Below are 17872 nucleotides of genomic sequence, written 5' to 3' on the forward strand. Positions count from 1 at the left end.
TGGGAAACTTAGCTGAAGGAGAAGCGGAGTTGAACAGAAGTCTTATCCACTTGTCCTACAGAGGAAGAATCCTACAGAGGAAGAACTTGAGCCTGCAAGTTCCCTATGATCCCCAGTAAGATTGAGTTCAATTTCACAAAGTGTAAACCACATAATTAATTCAGTAATTCCTAAATTTTCCCCATCTATATCTCATTCTTGTGAGAATTCTCTGCATTGGGATGACTACATTCAAAACTATTCAGTATGACAGAACAATTCCCACAGAACTGATGTCATTTCAGACACTATCTAGAATGTCAGTGGCCCTCATGACCACCCTTCTTTTAGACTAACTGGTCTCAGATTTTTGACCCTCTTGTGTAGAGATTTTGAGGCACAGGATGCTTTTTAAAGTCATTAATTTATTTTAGGCTATTTTTGTGCAATGATTTTACATGCTTCTTAATATTTTCATAATGGCCATATAATCCTCTCCACAGAGAATGCTATATATATTTTTCAAATTATATTCCAGGGAAAATGAGTCTCTGGAGAGGTCTTAGAGTATGGTTCATATGCCAACTGTTTAGCCACTGATTTGGGGGACCTAATTTACAAGCTGAATACTGCTAATTTTACAATCATTATATTGTGTTCTCTACTGAATGCTTGATGCCAAATTTTCACAATTTTGATGTAATCAAAATAACTTTTTTACTATTGTTTTCACAGCTTCTTTGACCTCCTTGTTTCTCAAGCTGTAGATCAGAGGGTTCAACATGGGAATGATAATGCCATAGAATACGGAGGCCGCTTTCATGTTCTCCTGGGAATGCTCAGAAGGAGGCAGTAAGTACATGTAGGAGAGGGTCCCATAGAAAATGGTGACAGCCGTCAGGTGGGAGGCACAGGTGGAAAATGTCTTCTTCCTCCCCGCAGCGGAGGACATCTTTAAGATGGCAGCCGTGATGTAGATGTAGGAGACGATCACGACCAACACAGTGAAAGTCAAGTTAAATCCCACAAAGACAAAAAGTAGCTTAATGTTGATGTCAATATTTGAACAGGAAAGCGAGAGTATAGGAGGAAGATCACAGAAAAAGTGATTAATGATGTTGGACTTGCAGAAGGACAAGGAAAATGCAAATCCTGTGTGTACAGAGGCGTTTATTGTTCCCATGAGATATGAGCCAGTTACCAGTTGAATGCAGAGTGTTTGGGACATGATTACGGGGTAGTGAAGTGGCTTACAGATGGCTACGTAACGGTCCACGGCCATTGCTGCCAGGAGGTAGCAGTCAGTGGTTGCAAATGTTGCGTACACCAGTAACTGCAGCAGGCATCCCCCAAATGATATGGATTTGTTTTCCACCATGAAGTTCTGGAGCATCTTCGGAGTGATGGCAGATGTGTAGCAGATGTCAACGAAAGCCAGATGTTGTAAGAAGAAGTACATGGGTGTTTGCAGTCTGGGATCTGTGTTGATGAGCAGGATCATCCCTGTATTACCCGCCATGGATGTCATGTAGACGATAAGAAATGCAAGGAAGAGGACAGCCTGGGACTCTTGTTGTCCACCAAATCCCAGAAGATAGAATTCAGTCACCTTGGTGCCATTTTCTTGTGTCATGGCTAGCAAACATCTGGACAGGATGGAGACAAGAACTAAAAGAGAAGGGAAATCTTTTGGGCCTCCTGTAATAAATAAGTTCTTACATTTCACATCACTGTTTTGTTCTGTTTTTATTTTGGTCCGGGAGATTGAATTTAGGACCTTGTGCTTGCGAGGTAGGTGGCAATACCACTGAGCTAATTCCCCAGCCCTCACATCATTGCTTTTGACTTTGACTTTGTCTTTCCAAAAACAAAACAAAACAAACAAAAAACCACACAAGAGGACTATTATTTTTCAAATAAAAATTTCCTATTTTTAATGTATGTAACTTAAAAGATTTTAAATTTTATAGTGTGAAAAATTCTGCAATATTGTGAAACTTTGTAATGCTTTTGGCAGATAAAATATACAGATAAATACCAATGTGGAACTTACGGGTTTTATAGGGCAGTAACTTGAATTTGCCAATTCTGATTTTATAAGAAATATTGTAGAATCTTGATTAAAATTCAAGTGACAAATAAATTCATATTATTTTCCAAAATTCAAACAGACTTATTATGACTTATGTTGAATATATATGGTTCAGTAACTACTGAAAAGCTGAAAATTTATTTAATATGTTCATAGCCCTCTTTCCCCCTCCCCCAGTGCCACACTATGTACCTGGACTTATGATATTTCAGTGATGCAATAGAGGCAACTACTGTATTAACGCCAAAATAAGACCGGATCTTATATTGATTTTTGCTCTAAAGGATGCCATAGGGCTTATTTTCCAGAGATGTCTTATTTTTCTGTATAACAATTCAGAATAGAGAATGGAGCAAGGAAGAGGACAGCCTGGGACTCTTGTTGTCCACCAAATCCCAGAAGATAGAATTCAGTCACCTTGGTGCCATTTTCTTGTGTCATGGCTAGCAAACATCTGGACAGGATGGAGACAAGAACTAAAAGAGAAGGGAAATCTTTTGGGCCTCCTGTAATAAATAAGTTCTTACATTTCACATCACTGTTTTGTTCTGTTTTTATTTTGGTCCGGGAGATTGAATTTAGGACCTTGTGCTTGCGAGGTAGGTGGCAATACCACTGAGCTAATTCCCCAGCCCTCACATCATTGCTTTTGACTTTGACTTTGTCTTTCCAAAAACAAAACAAAACAAACAAAAAACCACACAAGAGGACTATTATTTTTCAAATAAAAATTTCCTATTTTTAATGTATGTAACTTAAAAGATTTTAAATTTTATAGTGTGAAAAATTCTGCAATATTGTGAAACTTTGTAATGCTTTTGGCAGATAAAATATACAGATAAATACCAATGTGGAACTTACGGGTTTTATAGGGCAGTAACTTGAATTTGCCAATTCTGATTTTATAAGAAATATTGTAGAATCTTGATTAAAATTCAAGTGACAAATAAATTCATATTATTTTCCAAAATTCAAACAGACTTATTATGACTTATGTTGAATATATATGGTTCAGTAACTACTGAAAAGCTGAAAATTTATTTAATATGTTCATAGCCCTCTTTCCCCCTCCCCCAGTGCCACACTATGTACCTGGACTTATGATATTTCAGTGATGCAATAGAGGCAACTACTGTATTAACGCCAAAATAAGACCGGATCTTATATTGATTTTTGCTCTAAAGGATGCCATAGGGCTTATTTTCCAGAGATGTCTTATTTTTCTGTATAACAATTCAGAATAGAGAATGGTAATAAATATAAAGCAAAAAACTGTTGAAAATGAAGGAGTTAAAGGCAATTCATGATTTCTGTATTCTTTTCTTAACTATCAATAGAATATCAAGACAGAACATAAAGATATAAATATTAACACTATCAACTAATGGGATCTACGTGACACTCAGAAAACACTGACTCTAAACGGGCACAGACAAACATAGCTTCAGGTAGAACATATCCCACAGCACAAAGAGTTAGCACCAACTTAGCATAAGAGAATAATTCACGTCGTACACTGCCTGGCCCATGAACACCACAAAACCAGCCAGACATCAGTAACAGGAAGAAGACGGAAACTCTGCAAACTGCCAGAAAGAAACAACTCATTTCTGAATAATCCTTGGACCAGTAAGGAAGACCCAAGTGAAATAAAAGAACACGTAAACTGAGCACGAAGGGAATGCAAACTACCGAAACTGTTGCGATTCCCCTGCAGCATGGACGGAGCAGGGCAGAGGACCAAATGCTTCTGTTGGACAAAAGTCTCCCATCCATTTACTAAGCCTCCCCCCAAAACTACAAAAAGGAATAAAGTATACCTAAATCAAGCAGAAGAAATGCAAGAGTAAAGGGAGCAGTAGAAATTAATGAAATCCAGCAGAGGAAAAACGTAGAAAAAGACCAATGAAACAATTAGCTGGTTAACCAGTTAGCTGGTTTACCAATAAAATTCACAAAGTTCTAGCATGCCCAACAGTGAAAAGTACAAATTATTAAACCAGGGATAAACAGATGGCTTCAGCCAACACCAAAAGACTGGTAGTGGAATTCTGCGAGCAATGTACATATAATTTTGATGACTTGAATGCTTTTGAGCATTCTTTGAAAAGTTAAAAAAAATTTTCAAATAACCCGATACTGAAATTATTTGAATAGGCAAGAAGTAAATTGCATTCATGAATTTAAAACTCAAAAATTATTGGAAAAATCACAAAAATTTAAGGATGAATTAAGCTCTATTTTGTACCAGGGATGGAACTCAGGACCTTGGTGCTTGTGAGGCAGGCAGTAGATCCACTGAGCTAAATCCCCAGCCTTAAGCACTATTTGCAAAAAGCACTTCTCCACTTAGTGTATGAATCGAGTACTACTCATGACAAAGCTAGAGGCGGACAGTGTGGAAAAGAAAACCTACTGCCCAGTATGACGCTTGGTTGTACAAGTTAGATCTTTCACAAGATGGTTGAGTGAACCTTTCAGATATACACATCAATCACTCAGCATTGCCAGGAAGGGTTCACCGTCGGGGAACAACTTGTTAAGGACACGAACATTAGTGAATGTAAGGTACCATATTTAAAATACGCAGAAAAAAATCTTAGGATTATATGTTTATGGAAGAGAGTATTTAATTAAATTAAATACCAGCTTAAGAAAAAGCTCAGAAAACTAGGCATAGAAGATAACTCCTCAGGTTGAGGAAGTACATCCACAAAAATTATCTTTGATGGCTAAAGATGGAATGAATGCTTGTGTCCTACATTCAGGAAGAGGGCAAATATCTCCTTATCTCCACTATTTGTCATTGTTCTGGTAGACACAGTCAGCAGAACAATGGAAGAAAAGAGTGCTTCAGAAAGGCAAAAAAGCAACAGTAATCGCACATGCGATGGTCCCTAGTGAAGAGCCAAGGAATCTGTCCACATCACGCAGAGCTAGTAAGTGACTTCAGCAGCGCAGAGTGCAAAATGGTTATCAAGAAAGCAAGAATAACACATGCAAATATTACACGAAGGCACTTAGGATAGATTGAGCAGACGGCTGAGTCATCCCTTAACTCGTTCCTTCGCTTTCTTTCCTGGCCACCCTTTTCCCTCACTGCATTTCCAGCCATTGCTGAGTGTTCCCTGCTGGGGGAAGCGCTCCGGATTCTCTCTTACCTGCTGCGCTGCTGCCTCCTGCGCTCTCTGCCAGGAGGCACCGCTGATGCGGGAAACCGGATAGTCTCTGTTTTCCCGACACCCACGCGGGCTCCAGATCCTCTTCCGGAGGAAGCCTGGTTGCTCTCCAAGGTCTCTCCTGGTTGCCTCATCAGGGAGTTTACAGCTGGGGCCTGAGGGATCCATGACCCTCCACCCCCCAGAATCCGAGGCTCTTGGGGCTTAGATGGAACTGCAGAAAGTGGTAATCACTTGTGATATTCGAATGAGGGACATTCAAGCTCTTTAGAGAAGATAATTAGGAAAAAAAAAACCCCATTTACTGCTGTTTCTACAGAGGGCATTTATTTTTCTTGTAATTTTTTTGTTAACCAATACTTGTTTTTTCTTGTCACAAATTAGGTTGAGCATCTTTTTATAAGACCTGCGGTGTTTAGGCATAAGTAAATCTTTGTCAGTATAATCACTAAAGTACAAAGATTTCTGTAAAATAAGTCTAAAGGTAACCTAAATTTAGGGGCATATTGTCTCTAGCATGACAAATATAAATACTTTTGTATCGATACATTTTATAACATTATATTGACCAGTGTTTATATATTGCGAATTTATTCTTATATTCTTCCTTCTTTTGTCTCAAAAAGCCTATGCATTTAAAATTGGCTCTGCACAAGGATAGCATTTACTCCACTTGATTCAAATATCTAAATACTTCAGAGGAAATAAGAGAGACTGAGTTTTGTTTGGCGGTAAATCTGGCAGGGTTAAGCCTTCAATTTCACTTCTATGCATAGAGAAGTGTTGATTCCTGAACGACTGGTTAGCAGCTCAATGGATTTTGTTGCCCAAAGGCTAGTGAACTGAAATGCAGTATTCCTTACTGCAAGGCTAGTTTCTGGTTAGGATTGTGTTCAGTTGCTAGTAGAAGAAAACCCAACTTGGTCTAAAATAAAGATATTTATTTTTCCTTCAAAACAATAGCGTGGGAGTCAAGACCAGCGCTTTTGGTTGGCTCGTAGTATCTCATTCCTGGTGCCTCATAGTCCAACACTGTGGACCCACAGTGTCCACATTTCTTTCAAAGCAAGAAAAGAAAGGCAAGGAGAACAGGGAGCAATCACACCTACACCCTTGGTGAGGAAAATAAGAGTTTGCTCAACAGGTGCCTGGTATTTATTACTATTGGCTAGGGCTGCTTAACGTGAGGTAGGAGAAATCTGTGTCTTGCCCACCCCCGTTCCCTATCTCCTTATACTGATTTCAGTAGATTTGTGGTAGGCAGTTGTGTCTGTCTCACTAGAAGCCTTATCCATGGTATTTCCTTCTCTGCCTTAGGAACATTTCTTAAGCCCCAGAAGATAACTCATCCCTCTCAGCATACAGATGTAGGCATGTTAACAGCGTTGGCAAACTTGCAACCCATGGGAGAAGGGAGTGGAGTAAGCGTCTTAACCTCTGCTGCAGCAGAGGGAGAGCCCGAGGGACATTCTGCCTAAGCCATCATAGTATCATCAGGAGCGGACTTCCGGTGTCTGTGGTTTAAACTGACTGTGTAACCTGAGGCTACTCTAGACACCGCCCAAAAGTCCAGAAGACACATGCGCCACCCTTTCCATTGACCACCCGGCTGCTAACTTGAGGTTCTCCACAATCACTGTCAGAGTTGAAATCTCCTAGAACTCCAGAGTTGTGGTCTGAGGCCTAGGTACCTCCTTCCTCCTCAAGTCACGTGTGCAAATCCTGCCTCCCAGTGTGCTGCTATTCGAAGATCAGGTACCTTTGGGAGATTTGTGTGACTGGAAGAGGCTGCAAAGGTGAAACCCTCAGGGGCAGGGATTGTGCTTTCTGCTTTCCCTCTTTGTTGTGTGCTGTGCGAAGATGGAATGAGAAGTTCTCCATCTGCATCCAGCAGCAAACTCTCAGCAGATCTGAGCGCTCTGCTACCGAGATCTCAGACCTCCAGCCCCCAGAACAATGAGAAACAGCAGCGAATCTTACTGAGAGAGAACTTTTTACTGAAAGCAAAGTGCTGATGTTCCAAATAGCTAAACATATGAAAGCTTCCATGGGCCCATGAGATGGGTAGAGAGAGGGTGGAGGAATCTTAAGGTATATATGCAAAAAAATCTACAGTTTTTCAAAAAGACTTTGAAAAGGGACTCATCTCAAGGCAGAGGAAGAAAAGAGATATGGAGAAAGTGCTTTATTCTGGGGCCTGACAGTCTTAGCAATTTCACATTCTAGGAACTCATCAATGCTTTATTTCTGTTGCTCCTACTTGGATTGAGGATATCTGTCTCTCGCCTGTCCTCCACTGTGTGCTGGAAGTACGTAACTAGCCTGGTTTCACAGATTCCGGCTGAGAAGAATTTTACCGAGAACAAACCATAACACGAATCTCATTTTGTATCTTGTCTACATGATACTTAGCCATGGGAACTTTAGACCTCACAGTAGAAGGTGGAATAAACTAAACTTTGGAATTGTTGGGATGAGATGCGTGTTTTGTGAGGGCAGGGGATGCTTGGGGGGCTCCGAGGCAGAGCAGTGTGGACTTAGTGTTTGCGATGCCTGTGTTGAAGTCCTGGGTGTTTCTGCTCTCACGGTCTGGACAACTTTTAAAATAAAAGCAGCCATCTCTGCTCATGACTGACCTCAAATTTTGACTGAGGGTTGGAGCCTTTGTAGTCTGGTTTATAAAGAGCCAGCAGCCTTTGCATAGTGTAGGCTGTCAGGAGAGCGGAAGAGCTTGCTGTGCTGGACTGCAGCTACTGGACATCTCAGTTAGTGCCGCATTTGTGTTTTCTGTGTGTCTACTTTGTTCAGTCTCTTTTTTCCACAGAGATTCAACTTGGGGGTATCCCTCCCTCTATCATCTATCTATCTATCTATCTATCTATCTATCTATCTATCTATCTATCATCTATCTATCTATCATCTCTCTGGCAGGATAGCTCATATTCTTATCATGGAGTCAGCTGATAATTTACTCTAAGCAGACATCTGCCACTGGATAGTGGGTCATGAAAATGGCCATGAATACCTCCCTTCAGTGCCTGGCACCATGGTGATGCAAAGCACCATGTCAGGGCTCTTACCCTCCCTTTGAATTCCTGAGGGCTTCTGTAGTCTAACATTATTTGTCTTAATGTAAGCGTCAGTTTGCCTTTTGCAAATGAATGTCTATTGACAAGGTTTTCAGACCGATCTATTTCTAGCTCATCTGTGTTAGAGACAGGAAAGTTTTAGTGACTCCCACCCCAGGCAAGAAAATGACGACATGGGAATAAAGAGATTAACTGATATATGAGATATGATTTCAAGTGCTGCAAATTATTACACATATGGGAATAGCGAGTCAATGAGTTAAGGGGTTAGCTTGAGTCATGAGACGACTTGTAAAGTAATACTTTTATTTAACAATCAGCATGGTGCAAGAATTTGAACTGCATTTATAAAGGTGTTCCCATTAGACAATGAAGAAACTTGTTTAAATATTGGGAAATAATAAAGTTCAATTTTTATCAGTAATATACAAGTACTATTTTGTTACCCATTGAAACATACTTGAGAAACATTTGAAGTGATGTTTTGTAAGCATTATATACATACCTTGATATTTAAAATAATCTGCATAAAGGATTTTCGATGAAGTATATAAGGCATGTTCTCAAATGATATTCCAAGGAAAAATGAGTCTCAGGAGAGCTTTCTAAATATTTCTCACACCATGAGATGTTATATTTTGATAGGGGAAATCCTAAATTTAGAGCTGAGTGCTTTCTATTTTAGAATTACTCAACTGTGGCAGCACAGCTATTAGAGATATGCAATATGCTGAATGTTAACAATTTGGATCCAATCTAAATAACTTTTTTACTATCATTTTTATAGCTTCTTTGACCTCCTTGTTTCTCAAGCTATAGATCAGAGGGTTCAACATGGGAATGATAATGCCATAGAATAGGGAGGCCACTTTCATGTTCTCCCGGGAATGCTCAGAAGGAGGCTGTAAGTACATGTAGGAGAGGGTTCCATAGAAAATGGTGACGGCCGTCAGGTGGGAGGCACAGGTGGAGAAGGTCTTCTTCCTCCCCGCAGTGGAAGACATCTTTAAGATGGCGGCCGTGATGTAGATGTAGGAGAAGATCACGACCAACACAGTGAAAGTCAAGTTGAACCCTACAAAGATCAAAATTAGCATGAAGTTGATGTCAGTGTTGGAGCATGAAAGGCTGACAACTGGGGGAATATCACAGAAAAAGTGGTTGATGGTGGACTTGCAGAAGTACAAGGAAAATGTAAAACCTGTGTGTACAGAGGCGTTTATTGATCCCATGAGGTATGAGCCAGCTACCAACAGTATGCACGCAGTCTGGGACATGATTACGGGGTAGTGAAGAGGCTTACAGATGGCTACGTAACGGTCCACGGCCATTGCTGCCAGGAGGTAGCAGTCACTGGTCGCAAATGTTGCGTACACCAGTAATTGCAGCAGGCATCCCCCAAATGATATGGATTTGTTTTCCACCATGAAGTTCTGGAGCATCTTCGGAGTGATGGCAGATGTGTAGCAGATGTCAACGAAAGCCAGATGTTGTAAGAAGAAGTACATGGGTGTTTGCAGTCTGGGATCTGTGCTGATGAGCAGGATCATCCCTGTATTACCCTCCATGGTTATCACATAGATAGTAAGAAATACAGCGAAGAGGACAGCCTGGGACTCTTGCTGCCCACGAAATCCCAGAAGATAGAATTCAGTCACTTCAGACCCATTTCCATATTTCATGGCTACAAAGTGTGGGAGGACTGAGGAAAGAAAAGACATTTTTCTCTTTGATTTCCTGATGTTAAATGATTCTTACATTTCCTGTCTGTGTTTTGATTTTGGTGTTCCTGAGAAAGACTCACTGGTGGGCTTACTGCCTTCCAAATACCTTTTTCTACACTGTTTTAATAAACCACAGTATAAGTAGCATATCAGAAGTGTAATGCACTTCTCCATTATAGCGTGCACAGATCTATAGTTGCATAAGATAATATTCAGATATGATTCTGTATCTTTCCAGAAATGTATAGTATTTTTAGCCATTTACTTTTTCAATCATTTGATGTGGGTTCAAGATCTTGCAAGCAGTTAAATTAGTTGGATCTCAAAGAATTTTCTGGATAATATTCATGGCCCACACAGTTGGTGACTTCTCAGAGTCTTTTACTAGCAGGTTTTCTTAACTCCCATTGGAGGACCTCATTTCACATATGAGATACTCTCCTTGTTGCATATAAATGTACGAGGAAGAGATTTGCTTGTATTTCCCACGGCTTGGCTTTGCCTTTAAGTTGTTACATAGCTTCAGCAAAACCGTGTTTTAATGTTTTGATGTGTGCATGCTCTTCACACATAACAACAGCTCATATGAATCACAAATATCTTTGGGTTTTGTCTGAGTCAGGGTTACCCCAGATCTGGTTAGCTATACAGCTGATGAGTTCTTGCACAGTTTTTTTCATAAACCCTCAAACTCTCCAAGCACTCACTGCTCCTTGGGGAGTATCACAGACTCTTGTTCTCATAGAATGTGGCTCACTGCCCACCAATGTGTGTGTCTTTTCTTCTGGGAACAGAATGAGACACACTTCCAATTAAAGGCGTTTGTGTGTGGCTGTGGCATTGTGTTCTGCCCACTGAGCTATGGACTAAAGTAACTCCAGATTCCCTGAGACCTGAGCCAGCTCCTAGCTCCCCTTTCCATGCCAACCGGAACCGTATACCTTTGTATTCCCTTTCTTGCCCATCTGTTAATTGAATGTTGACTTCAGGAAGACTTTGACAGTTGTGTGTTTTGGTTGCCAGGTATAAGGCAGGACAAAAAGTTAAAAATCTGAATTTCAGACCCACAGTATAGTTTTTAGTAGAAACATGGCCTATAATTTCCATGGGACGTACTAAAATAAAAAATTGTTTATGTTTATCTGCAAATGAAACTTAGCTGGGCATCCTGCTTTCATCTTTGAGGCATGGTCACACTTCTCTGTTGCTTATGACCCTATCTTTCAAGCTGAGTTCCTGAATGATTTTGTGGGCAGTATCCTTTTCTTGTGTTTCTCTGCATGGCTATGGCAGCATAGATGGCAGAAAACAAGTCATTCCCAATACAGTGGCTATACCTGCTGACTGTAGGTGGGGCTGGAGGAGGAAGGCCAGAAAAGGTGAGGGACAGAAGGGTCCTATTTGCTTTCATGACAGACACAGAATTGAGATGAATGACTTGTCACACTAACAACCTCAGTTCAGCCACTAAAACAGAGCCTCCTGTCCTATTCACCTCTATTTAGATCTCTTTCTCCCAGTGTTGCTGCCTTGGGGATGATATTGACACCAGATGAATTTGGGAGACATATTCCACCCACAGTGATCCTCTGGCCAGCAGTGCCCCTCCTCCCTGAATTTTATGTGATCGAGAATTTCTATTGTTATACTTGATCAAGAGTTAGAGACTTTTACCCATATAAAGTTTAATCTTATTTTAAGCGACTGTTATTTTCATCATACCATGGTATAGATATTTTTCATTAAAAGGCTTAAATAAGTGAAAACATGACAACATTACAAGTTTCTTCCTAGAATGATGGTTGATGATTAGTGATTTATCACACCCACAATGACTTAAGTACAGACTCAGTGATCGGGGAAACTTAGAATCGACCATATTAATATTGCAGCGTCCGTAAAGCCAAGGAATGGCATGAGCAGGAGCACTTCGAGAGCACAGAGGGACTATTGGAAGGGTGAAGATGGGTGGAGAACCTCCTAAGAAGAGCCTGCAATACATCACTTGGGTTAGCCACCAATTTGCCTAAGCTATCGGTGCTCCCTTGGCTTATCAGTATGAACATACGGAAAAAGCTTGCATTTATCTGAGAGAGAAAGAAGGCCACTTCCTGGAAGCAGAGATTTCAAGGGACAGAGACCATCTTCCCAACAAAATCCTACCTTTGTCTGTATCTTATCTGTAGCCCCATCTCGCTCTACCTCTCTAGCTCTAATTGTTACTTTCATGGATATAATTAGTGAAGAATATATGTATATATGTATGTATATTTAAATTTGCTAATTGGATTAACTTGGGATGCTATGTGTAAACTCGTGGCAGTTATTGCTATGGAATTTCCATGCTGTACATGTGTAAACACCATGGAAATGAAAGAGGTTGCTTACGGAGGACCAGAGACCTCTGAACACACCAGCGAGTCCTTTGTCCTCACACCAGGGAATCTGAGAAGAGCGCACCGTCACAGGGAGGACGTCCGGAAGAACGTGCCCTAGCAGGGAACAGCCAGGGATGTGGCCCAGTGGTTCCTCGGCAGCCTCCAAAGGGAAGGGACCCGAGTTCGATCCCCAGCAACAAAACAAAACAAAACCAAAATGAAATAGAAAGCAGTGAACGGAGCCAGTTGTTGTTACCAGCCTGTCTGATTGTTTGAAATTCCTTCAGAAATACACACTGTGGGGAAACTTCTAAGTGACCCTGTTGCCCTCAATATTTAGGGGCGCTTTGAAGAAGTAATATCTGACAGGGTCACTTATTTTGGAAAACAGAGCGCAGTAAAAGAGGCTTCCGCTGAGTGGGGAAAAGCACTCAGCAGAGGAGGCTGGAGGGGTTCAGGGTCCATGTACACCAGAATCCATGACGTTTACAGTGTCACTCACTTTCACCATTCTGGATTCAGATAAAGCAGTGTAGTACCTTGGAGATACCTTCCAAGGGCGGAGGAGCAGCTCCCGACCCACCTCACAGACACACCGAGAGCAGGCGGGGTCACTGCGGGAGACTTTGTTTCAAGGATGATGGAGCTGTCTCCCAATGAGGGACGCAGAGAAAAGGGCCCACTGACATAATATACTAAAGATGCTCAACCCCGGCCTGGAAGGTGCCTCTGGAGCTTCGCTTCTTCTTGCGTAAGTCGTTATTGGTGCCCGTTAATGCTGTGAAGCTGGGTGTCAACCTGGTATTTTGCTACATGCGTGTAACACATCGGGATCACATCTCTGAGTGCCTCCCTTACAGCTCCCTCCTCCCCCGTTATTCCTTCCTCTTATAATAAGGATCTGCTGAACCTTCATTTTATTCCTCTCGGGTAGTGAATGGAGACCTGTGGCCTCGTGCTTCAGTTCACTCTCTGCCAGTTCACAGAAGAAACAGATCCGACCCTTCTGCGTCCCCTCTTCCTCTACAAAAACAGGTGTCACAGAGACTGATGAGAAGTTCATTACTAGCACTGCAATTATGTTAGAAATGAGTTGGGAGTGTGATTGAAGAATTCACAGTAGGTCAGTATTGTAGATAACGCACAGACCAAAATCGGAGACAAATGCCGCTGGGCACGCAGCTCAGCCGTGGACGCCTGCCAGGCAAGCGTGAGGCCCTGAGCTCGGTTCCTGGTAACCCCGTCTTCCCCCGTCTACCCCCACGGAGAGATAATGTAGACCGATACAGGGGGCTGCCACGTGGCACTGCCCGACGTGAAAGCAAATTACAAATTCACGTTTGGAGCGAGGCCCTTTCCACCGCCGGGCTCTCACTCGGTCTCACTTTCGCTCTCTGCCTCCTCACAGAGAAAGCTGAGGTGCGATCCAGGCCCCATTGCTCACCGTAATTATCCACGGGGTGGCTTGGGTGAGACTCAACAAGCTGTGCTCTTTGACTTGCAGTTTTGTCCTTGGCATTCATGACTCTTAGGGTTTGAGAATGAAGACCATGCACCTGCTATATTGTGATGATGAGCTAAGGCTCGAACACACAATTTTATTTTTTGTTTTCATGTTTATTTTTCTGTGTATTGTTTCTTTGCTTCCCTGTCTCACTTTCTGTGAGTCATGTGAACATTTTTGGAATCCATTTTCATTTGTCTGTATTATCTGGTTTATATCTTTTTCTAGCATTTTTTTTGTGGTTGATTTATGTGTTGTAAGTATGTAACTGCTGCATTTTACCTACTGAGGTTATATAGAAACCTTGTTTTTTAAATCGCTTCCTTTCTCCCATTTAAAATGATTATCATAAATATTTCCTCTATGCACATTAAGAATTATACAAGGACTATTAAAAGTTATTCTACAGCAGTTAAACATAATTTAGCAAACTCAAGGGAAAAGGAAGTGTGTTGCGTTTACCTACATTGTTTTGCAGTTTCCAGGCTGTTTCATCTTTCCTGACATCCTACGATTCCTTAGTTTGAGTTAAGACAAAGAATTTTCAGAGTAGATAAAGAACGTTATGTTATTTTTATATTGTGTGGAAGAAAATTACATCAAATATAGTAATATTGGCAAGTTAAAAGAAAAGGAAGAGGTAGATGTACCATGCAAATCCCGATCAAAAGATAGAAAGATAGCTACTTAATATTAGATGAAGTGGATTGCACAGCAAAGAAAATTACCAGGGAGCGAGAGAGAAGGGGGGGAGAGAGGGAGAGAGAGAGAGAGATTAGTCTCCCAAGAAGAAATAGCAATCCTAAATATGTGAGCACGAAACTGGAGAGCTATACAAATATGAAGGAGAAATTGATAAAAGTGACGGATAAATTATAATTGGAGAAGAATCCAGCAGTCATCTCTTAGAGATTGATAGAACAAGTAGACAGAAAATCAGTCAAAATAATGTGTTATTTGTAGGACAAGAGCAGAGTATGTAGTGCACCTCCTATAACATAAACATTCTTTATCAGCTTAAAACATTCAAAATGATAACAGTGTGTGTCTCCTGCACACAACAAACTCCAACTGGAGACCAAGAACAGAACCAGAGGAGTAAACTCCCCTTCCAGGGGCAAAAGAAAGACTTAATTTCTGAATAACAAATTGGTGCAATCATGCAGGAAAATAGCTTAGTTTCCTAAAAATCTAAGACTGCACTATATAGCCCAGTCTTTGATTTCTAGACAATTCTATTTGCACTAGGTTTATGCCCACACCAAAATGTGTAAGCAGATGTTCCTGTCAGCTTCTATTTTGATAACCCTAACTGAACACAAACCAATGCTCTGTGTCCATTTGTTGGTTTAACAAATCGCCGTGCATCTACACGTGAACTTCTGCTTAGAAATAAAGAGGATTCAACTGCGGATTGAATGCAACCGCTGGGTGGGTCTCAGTGGCATTGGGTTGAGGCAAAAGACTAATTTCCAGAGTTCACATATTGAACGACCATCTGTACAATATTATCAAACTGGCAAAGCTGAACAGATAGAGGACAGATTATGATTTTCGGGTGAAAAGCAGTGGGTGGAGGGGGTTTTTATGTCTGTAAGGAGTCTTGTGGAAAAACTCAGGATCTGTCCTTTGTCAGCATACAGCATCCTGATTGCCAATGTGGTTATGGGAGGGAACACGAGTGGGAAAGAGACCCGGAGCCACACACACACACACACACACACACACACACACACACACACACAGTGCCAATGTCAACATCCGGTTCTGGCATCAGTGTCACTGTGTTGGGTGTGATTGTTCTGGGAAACCTGGGTGGAAGGTCCACAGGGACTCTGTACTACCTTTGTGACTTCTGCGAATCTATGGGACCTCAAATAAAGAGTGGGGATCAAAATACAGAGGACAAAAAATAAAGCTTGCTTTGAAGCGATGGGTAGGCCAAGCAAGGGGACTTATTTTAAGTTCCGGGTGCAGAAGAAGGCCCTGAACGAGTGCTTCCGGGTGGGTCCTGACCGAAGGCGAACTCACACTGATCCACGCTGCAGAGTCGGCTGGTTCCCTCAGCTCTTTTCTCCTTATTCACCTACTTGTTCTTCGCGTTCCTCCCCAGGCTCGCCCCAGCTCTCACTCGTCCCCGCTTGGTGCCCTGAGGTGAGGGGCTGAGTCCTGGCTGCAGGAAACACACTGGATGCTGTCTCTCACCCTCCGTCTCTGGCCGTCCGCCCAGCCTCCCCAGACACAGCTGCTGTTAGCAGGGGCTTTGCTCTTTGTACTCACCCCGCGTTCCTTCTGCAGGCCCTTGTTGGGCTGATAGCCGCCCGGGTCTGTCTGAGCGGCCCCTTTCCATCAGGGAGTCTATAGCCGGGGCCTCCCATCCGCGCTCCCTCCCCTGGGAGTCGAGGCTCCAGAGGCCGAGACGAGGTGGGTAAACAGAGCTCATCTGCTATTCTCTGCTGAAAAAGAAATGAAGTTTTCCGGAGGGACACAATTTATCTATTTTTACTACTGTTAGAGAGCATTGCTTGAGTTTTTGAGAGCCTCTTACAATTTCACACTTTTATCCGCCCTTACCTCCTCTGGGTTTCTCTCCTTTCCCCCTTCCTTCTTCTTCTCCCTCCTTCCCTTCCTTCTGTTTTTCATAACAATCCATTGAAAGAGTGTCACTCAGAAGTAGAAAAACTCACGGAGTAAAACCAACATCTGTCTCCATCCATCGACTCCCAGTCTCTAGTTTGTCCTCCTTGGACATAAACACGGCCAGGAGCCATTGTATTCCTTCTAGGAGAAGCCTTGTGTCCAGCTTGAAAATATACCAATGTTTCTGTTCTTTATTTCATCCCCTCCACAAAAAGAGTGCGTAAATCACATTGCTAAGCAGCTTGCTTTCTTACTTTACAGTTCTGGGTGACCCGTTGGAATCAGCAGGGAGAGAAGTCTCAGGTTTCTTGGTGGCTGTCATGTTTTACGGAGCATTGACCCAGACGCAGACGCCGCCCTTGCGGGTGTTTATAGAATCATCAGTCTTGTACCAGTAGAGCCATATTTCTGAGGACAGTGTCTGCAGGATGCTGAGCTGTTTCCGAGAGAAGCTCTGGGGGTGTGACTGTGGCCACCGTGACACTGGCCACTGCCCATCAAGGTGAGGCGCGATTAGCTTCTATCTCTGTTTTCAAATATAGTGACTATTTCTACAAATGTTACACACTTCACGTTATGACGCTTGCCTCAGACTTCATCAACATATCTGAAAAACAGTGTATTTTGGTCTTGCTTGTCTTTTTCTTATCCTAATGAGTTTGGGTGTCTTTGCATGTTCCTAAGATCCATTCCTCTTATTCCCTGCCCACGGTGTGGTTTATGTGTGGCCTTCTTAAAAAGTATTTCACTTTTAAATTGATATTTTGAGTTAAGGACTCCTCTTTAGAAGTATGCGGGTTTATTTCCTGACATTATTTTGTTTCACTTTGGCCAAGAGAATACTTCTATTTTAATAGGAGCAAATGCACGTTGTGTTTTGTGTCATATTTATAAAGGCATTCATTCTGCATGCTTGAAAAGAAAGTTATATTTTTATTTTATCGTCTTTACAGTTTATTTTTTAAATCGAAATCATGGAGTCATTTTGAATCTGTGTTTAGTGTGTTAAACTACTTTTGCCATCCCTCAAAAGATGTGGTCATCAGTTTAATAACGTTGTCTGCATAATTCACCCACATCCTAGGCCTGCAATGCCAGCACAGTCATGGAGTCTTCCTATCTGTTTGGGCTTAGTTCTGGGCTTTCATATCTGTTGTATTGGTCTTATTTCCTCATCTTCAGAGTCACACAATTGTACTAAGCGGCATCACTTTTAAATCCACTTCTTTGAGGGCCAGGTTGACATCTGGAAGGTTGTAGATTTTTTTTTTTTTTTTTTTTTTTTGT

General features: G+C 41.8%; 2 protein-coding genes across 2 annotated transcripts; both read right to left on the minus strand.

The window, feature by feature from the left end:
• Positions 1–351: 351 nt before the first annotated feature.
• LOC104851148 (olfactory receptor 5AK2) lies at positions 352–1643 on the minus strand. The gene has a single exon (XM_010608328.3). The coding sequence runs from the start codon at positions 1610–1612 to the stop codon at positions 683–685; it is 930 nt and encodes a 309-aa protein (XP_010606630.1). The 5' UTR covers positions 1613–1643; the 3' UTR covers positions 352–682.
• A 7433-nt stretch (positions 1644–9076) lies between these two features.
• On the minus strand, positions 9077–10021 carry LOC104851224 (olfactory receptor 5AK2). Its single transcript, XM_010608399.1, has one exon. The coding sequence runs from the start codon at positions 10019–10021 to the stop codon at positions 9077–9079; it is 945 nt and encodes a 314-aa protein (XP_010606701.1).
• Positions 10022–17872: the final 7851 nt, after the last annotated feature.

Source organism: Fukomys damarensis, unplaced genomic scaffold (genome assembly GCF_012274545.1).
Source record: "Fukomys damarensis isolate Sample0158 unplaced genomic scaffold, DMR_v1.0_HiC HiC_scaffold_27, whole genome shotgun sequence".
In the NCBI taxonomy this organism is placed as follows: Eukaryota; Metazoa; Chordata; class Mammalia; order Rodentia; family Bathyergidae; genus Fukomys; species Fukomys damarensis.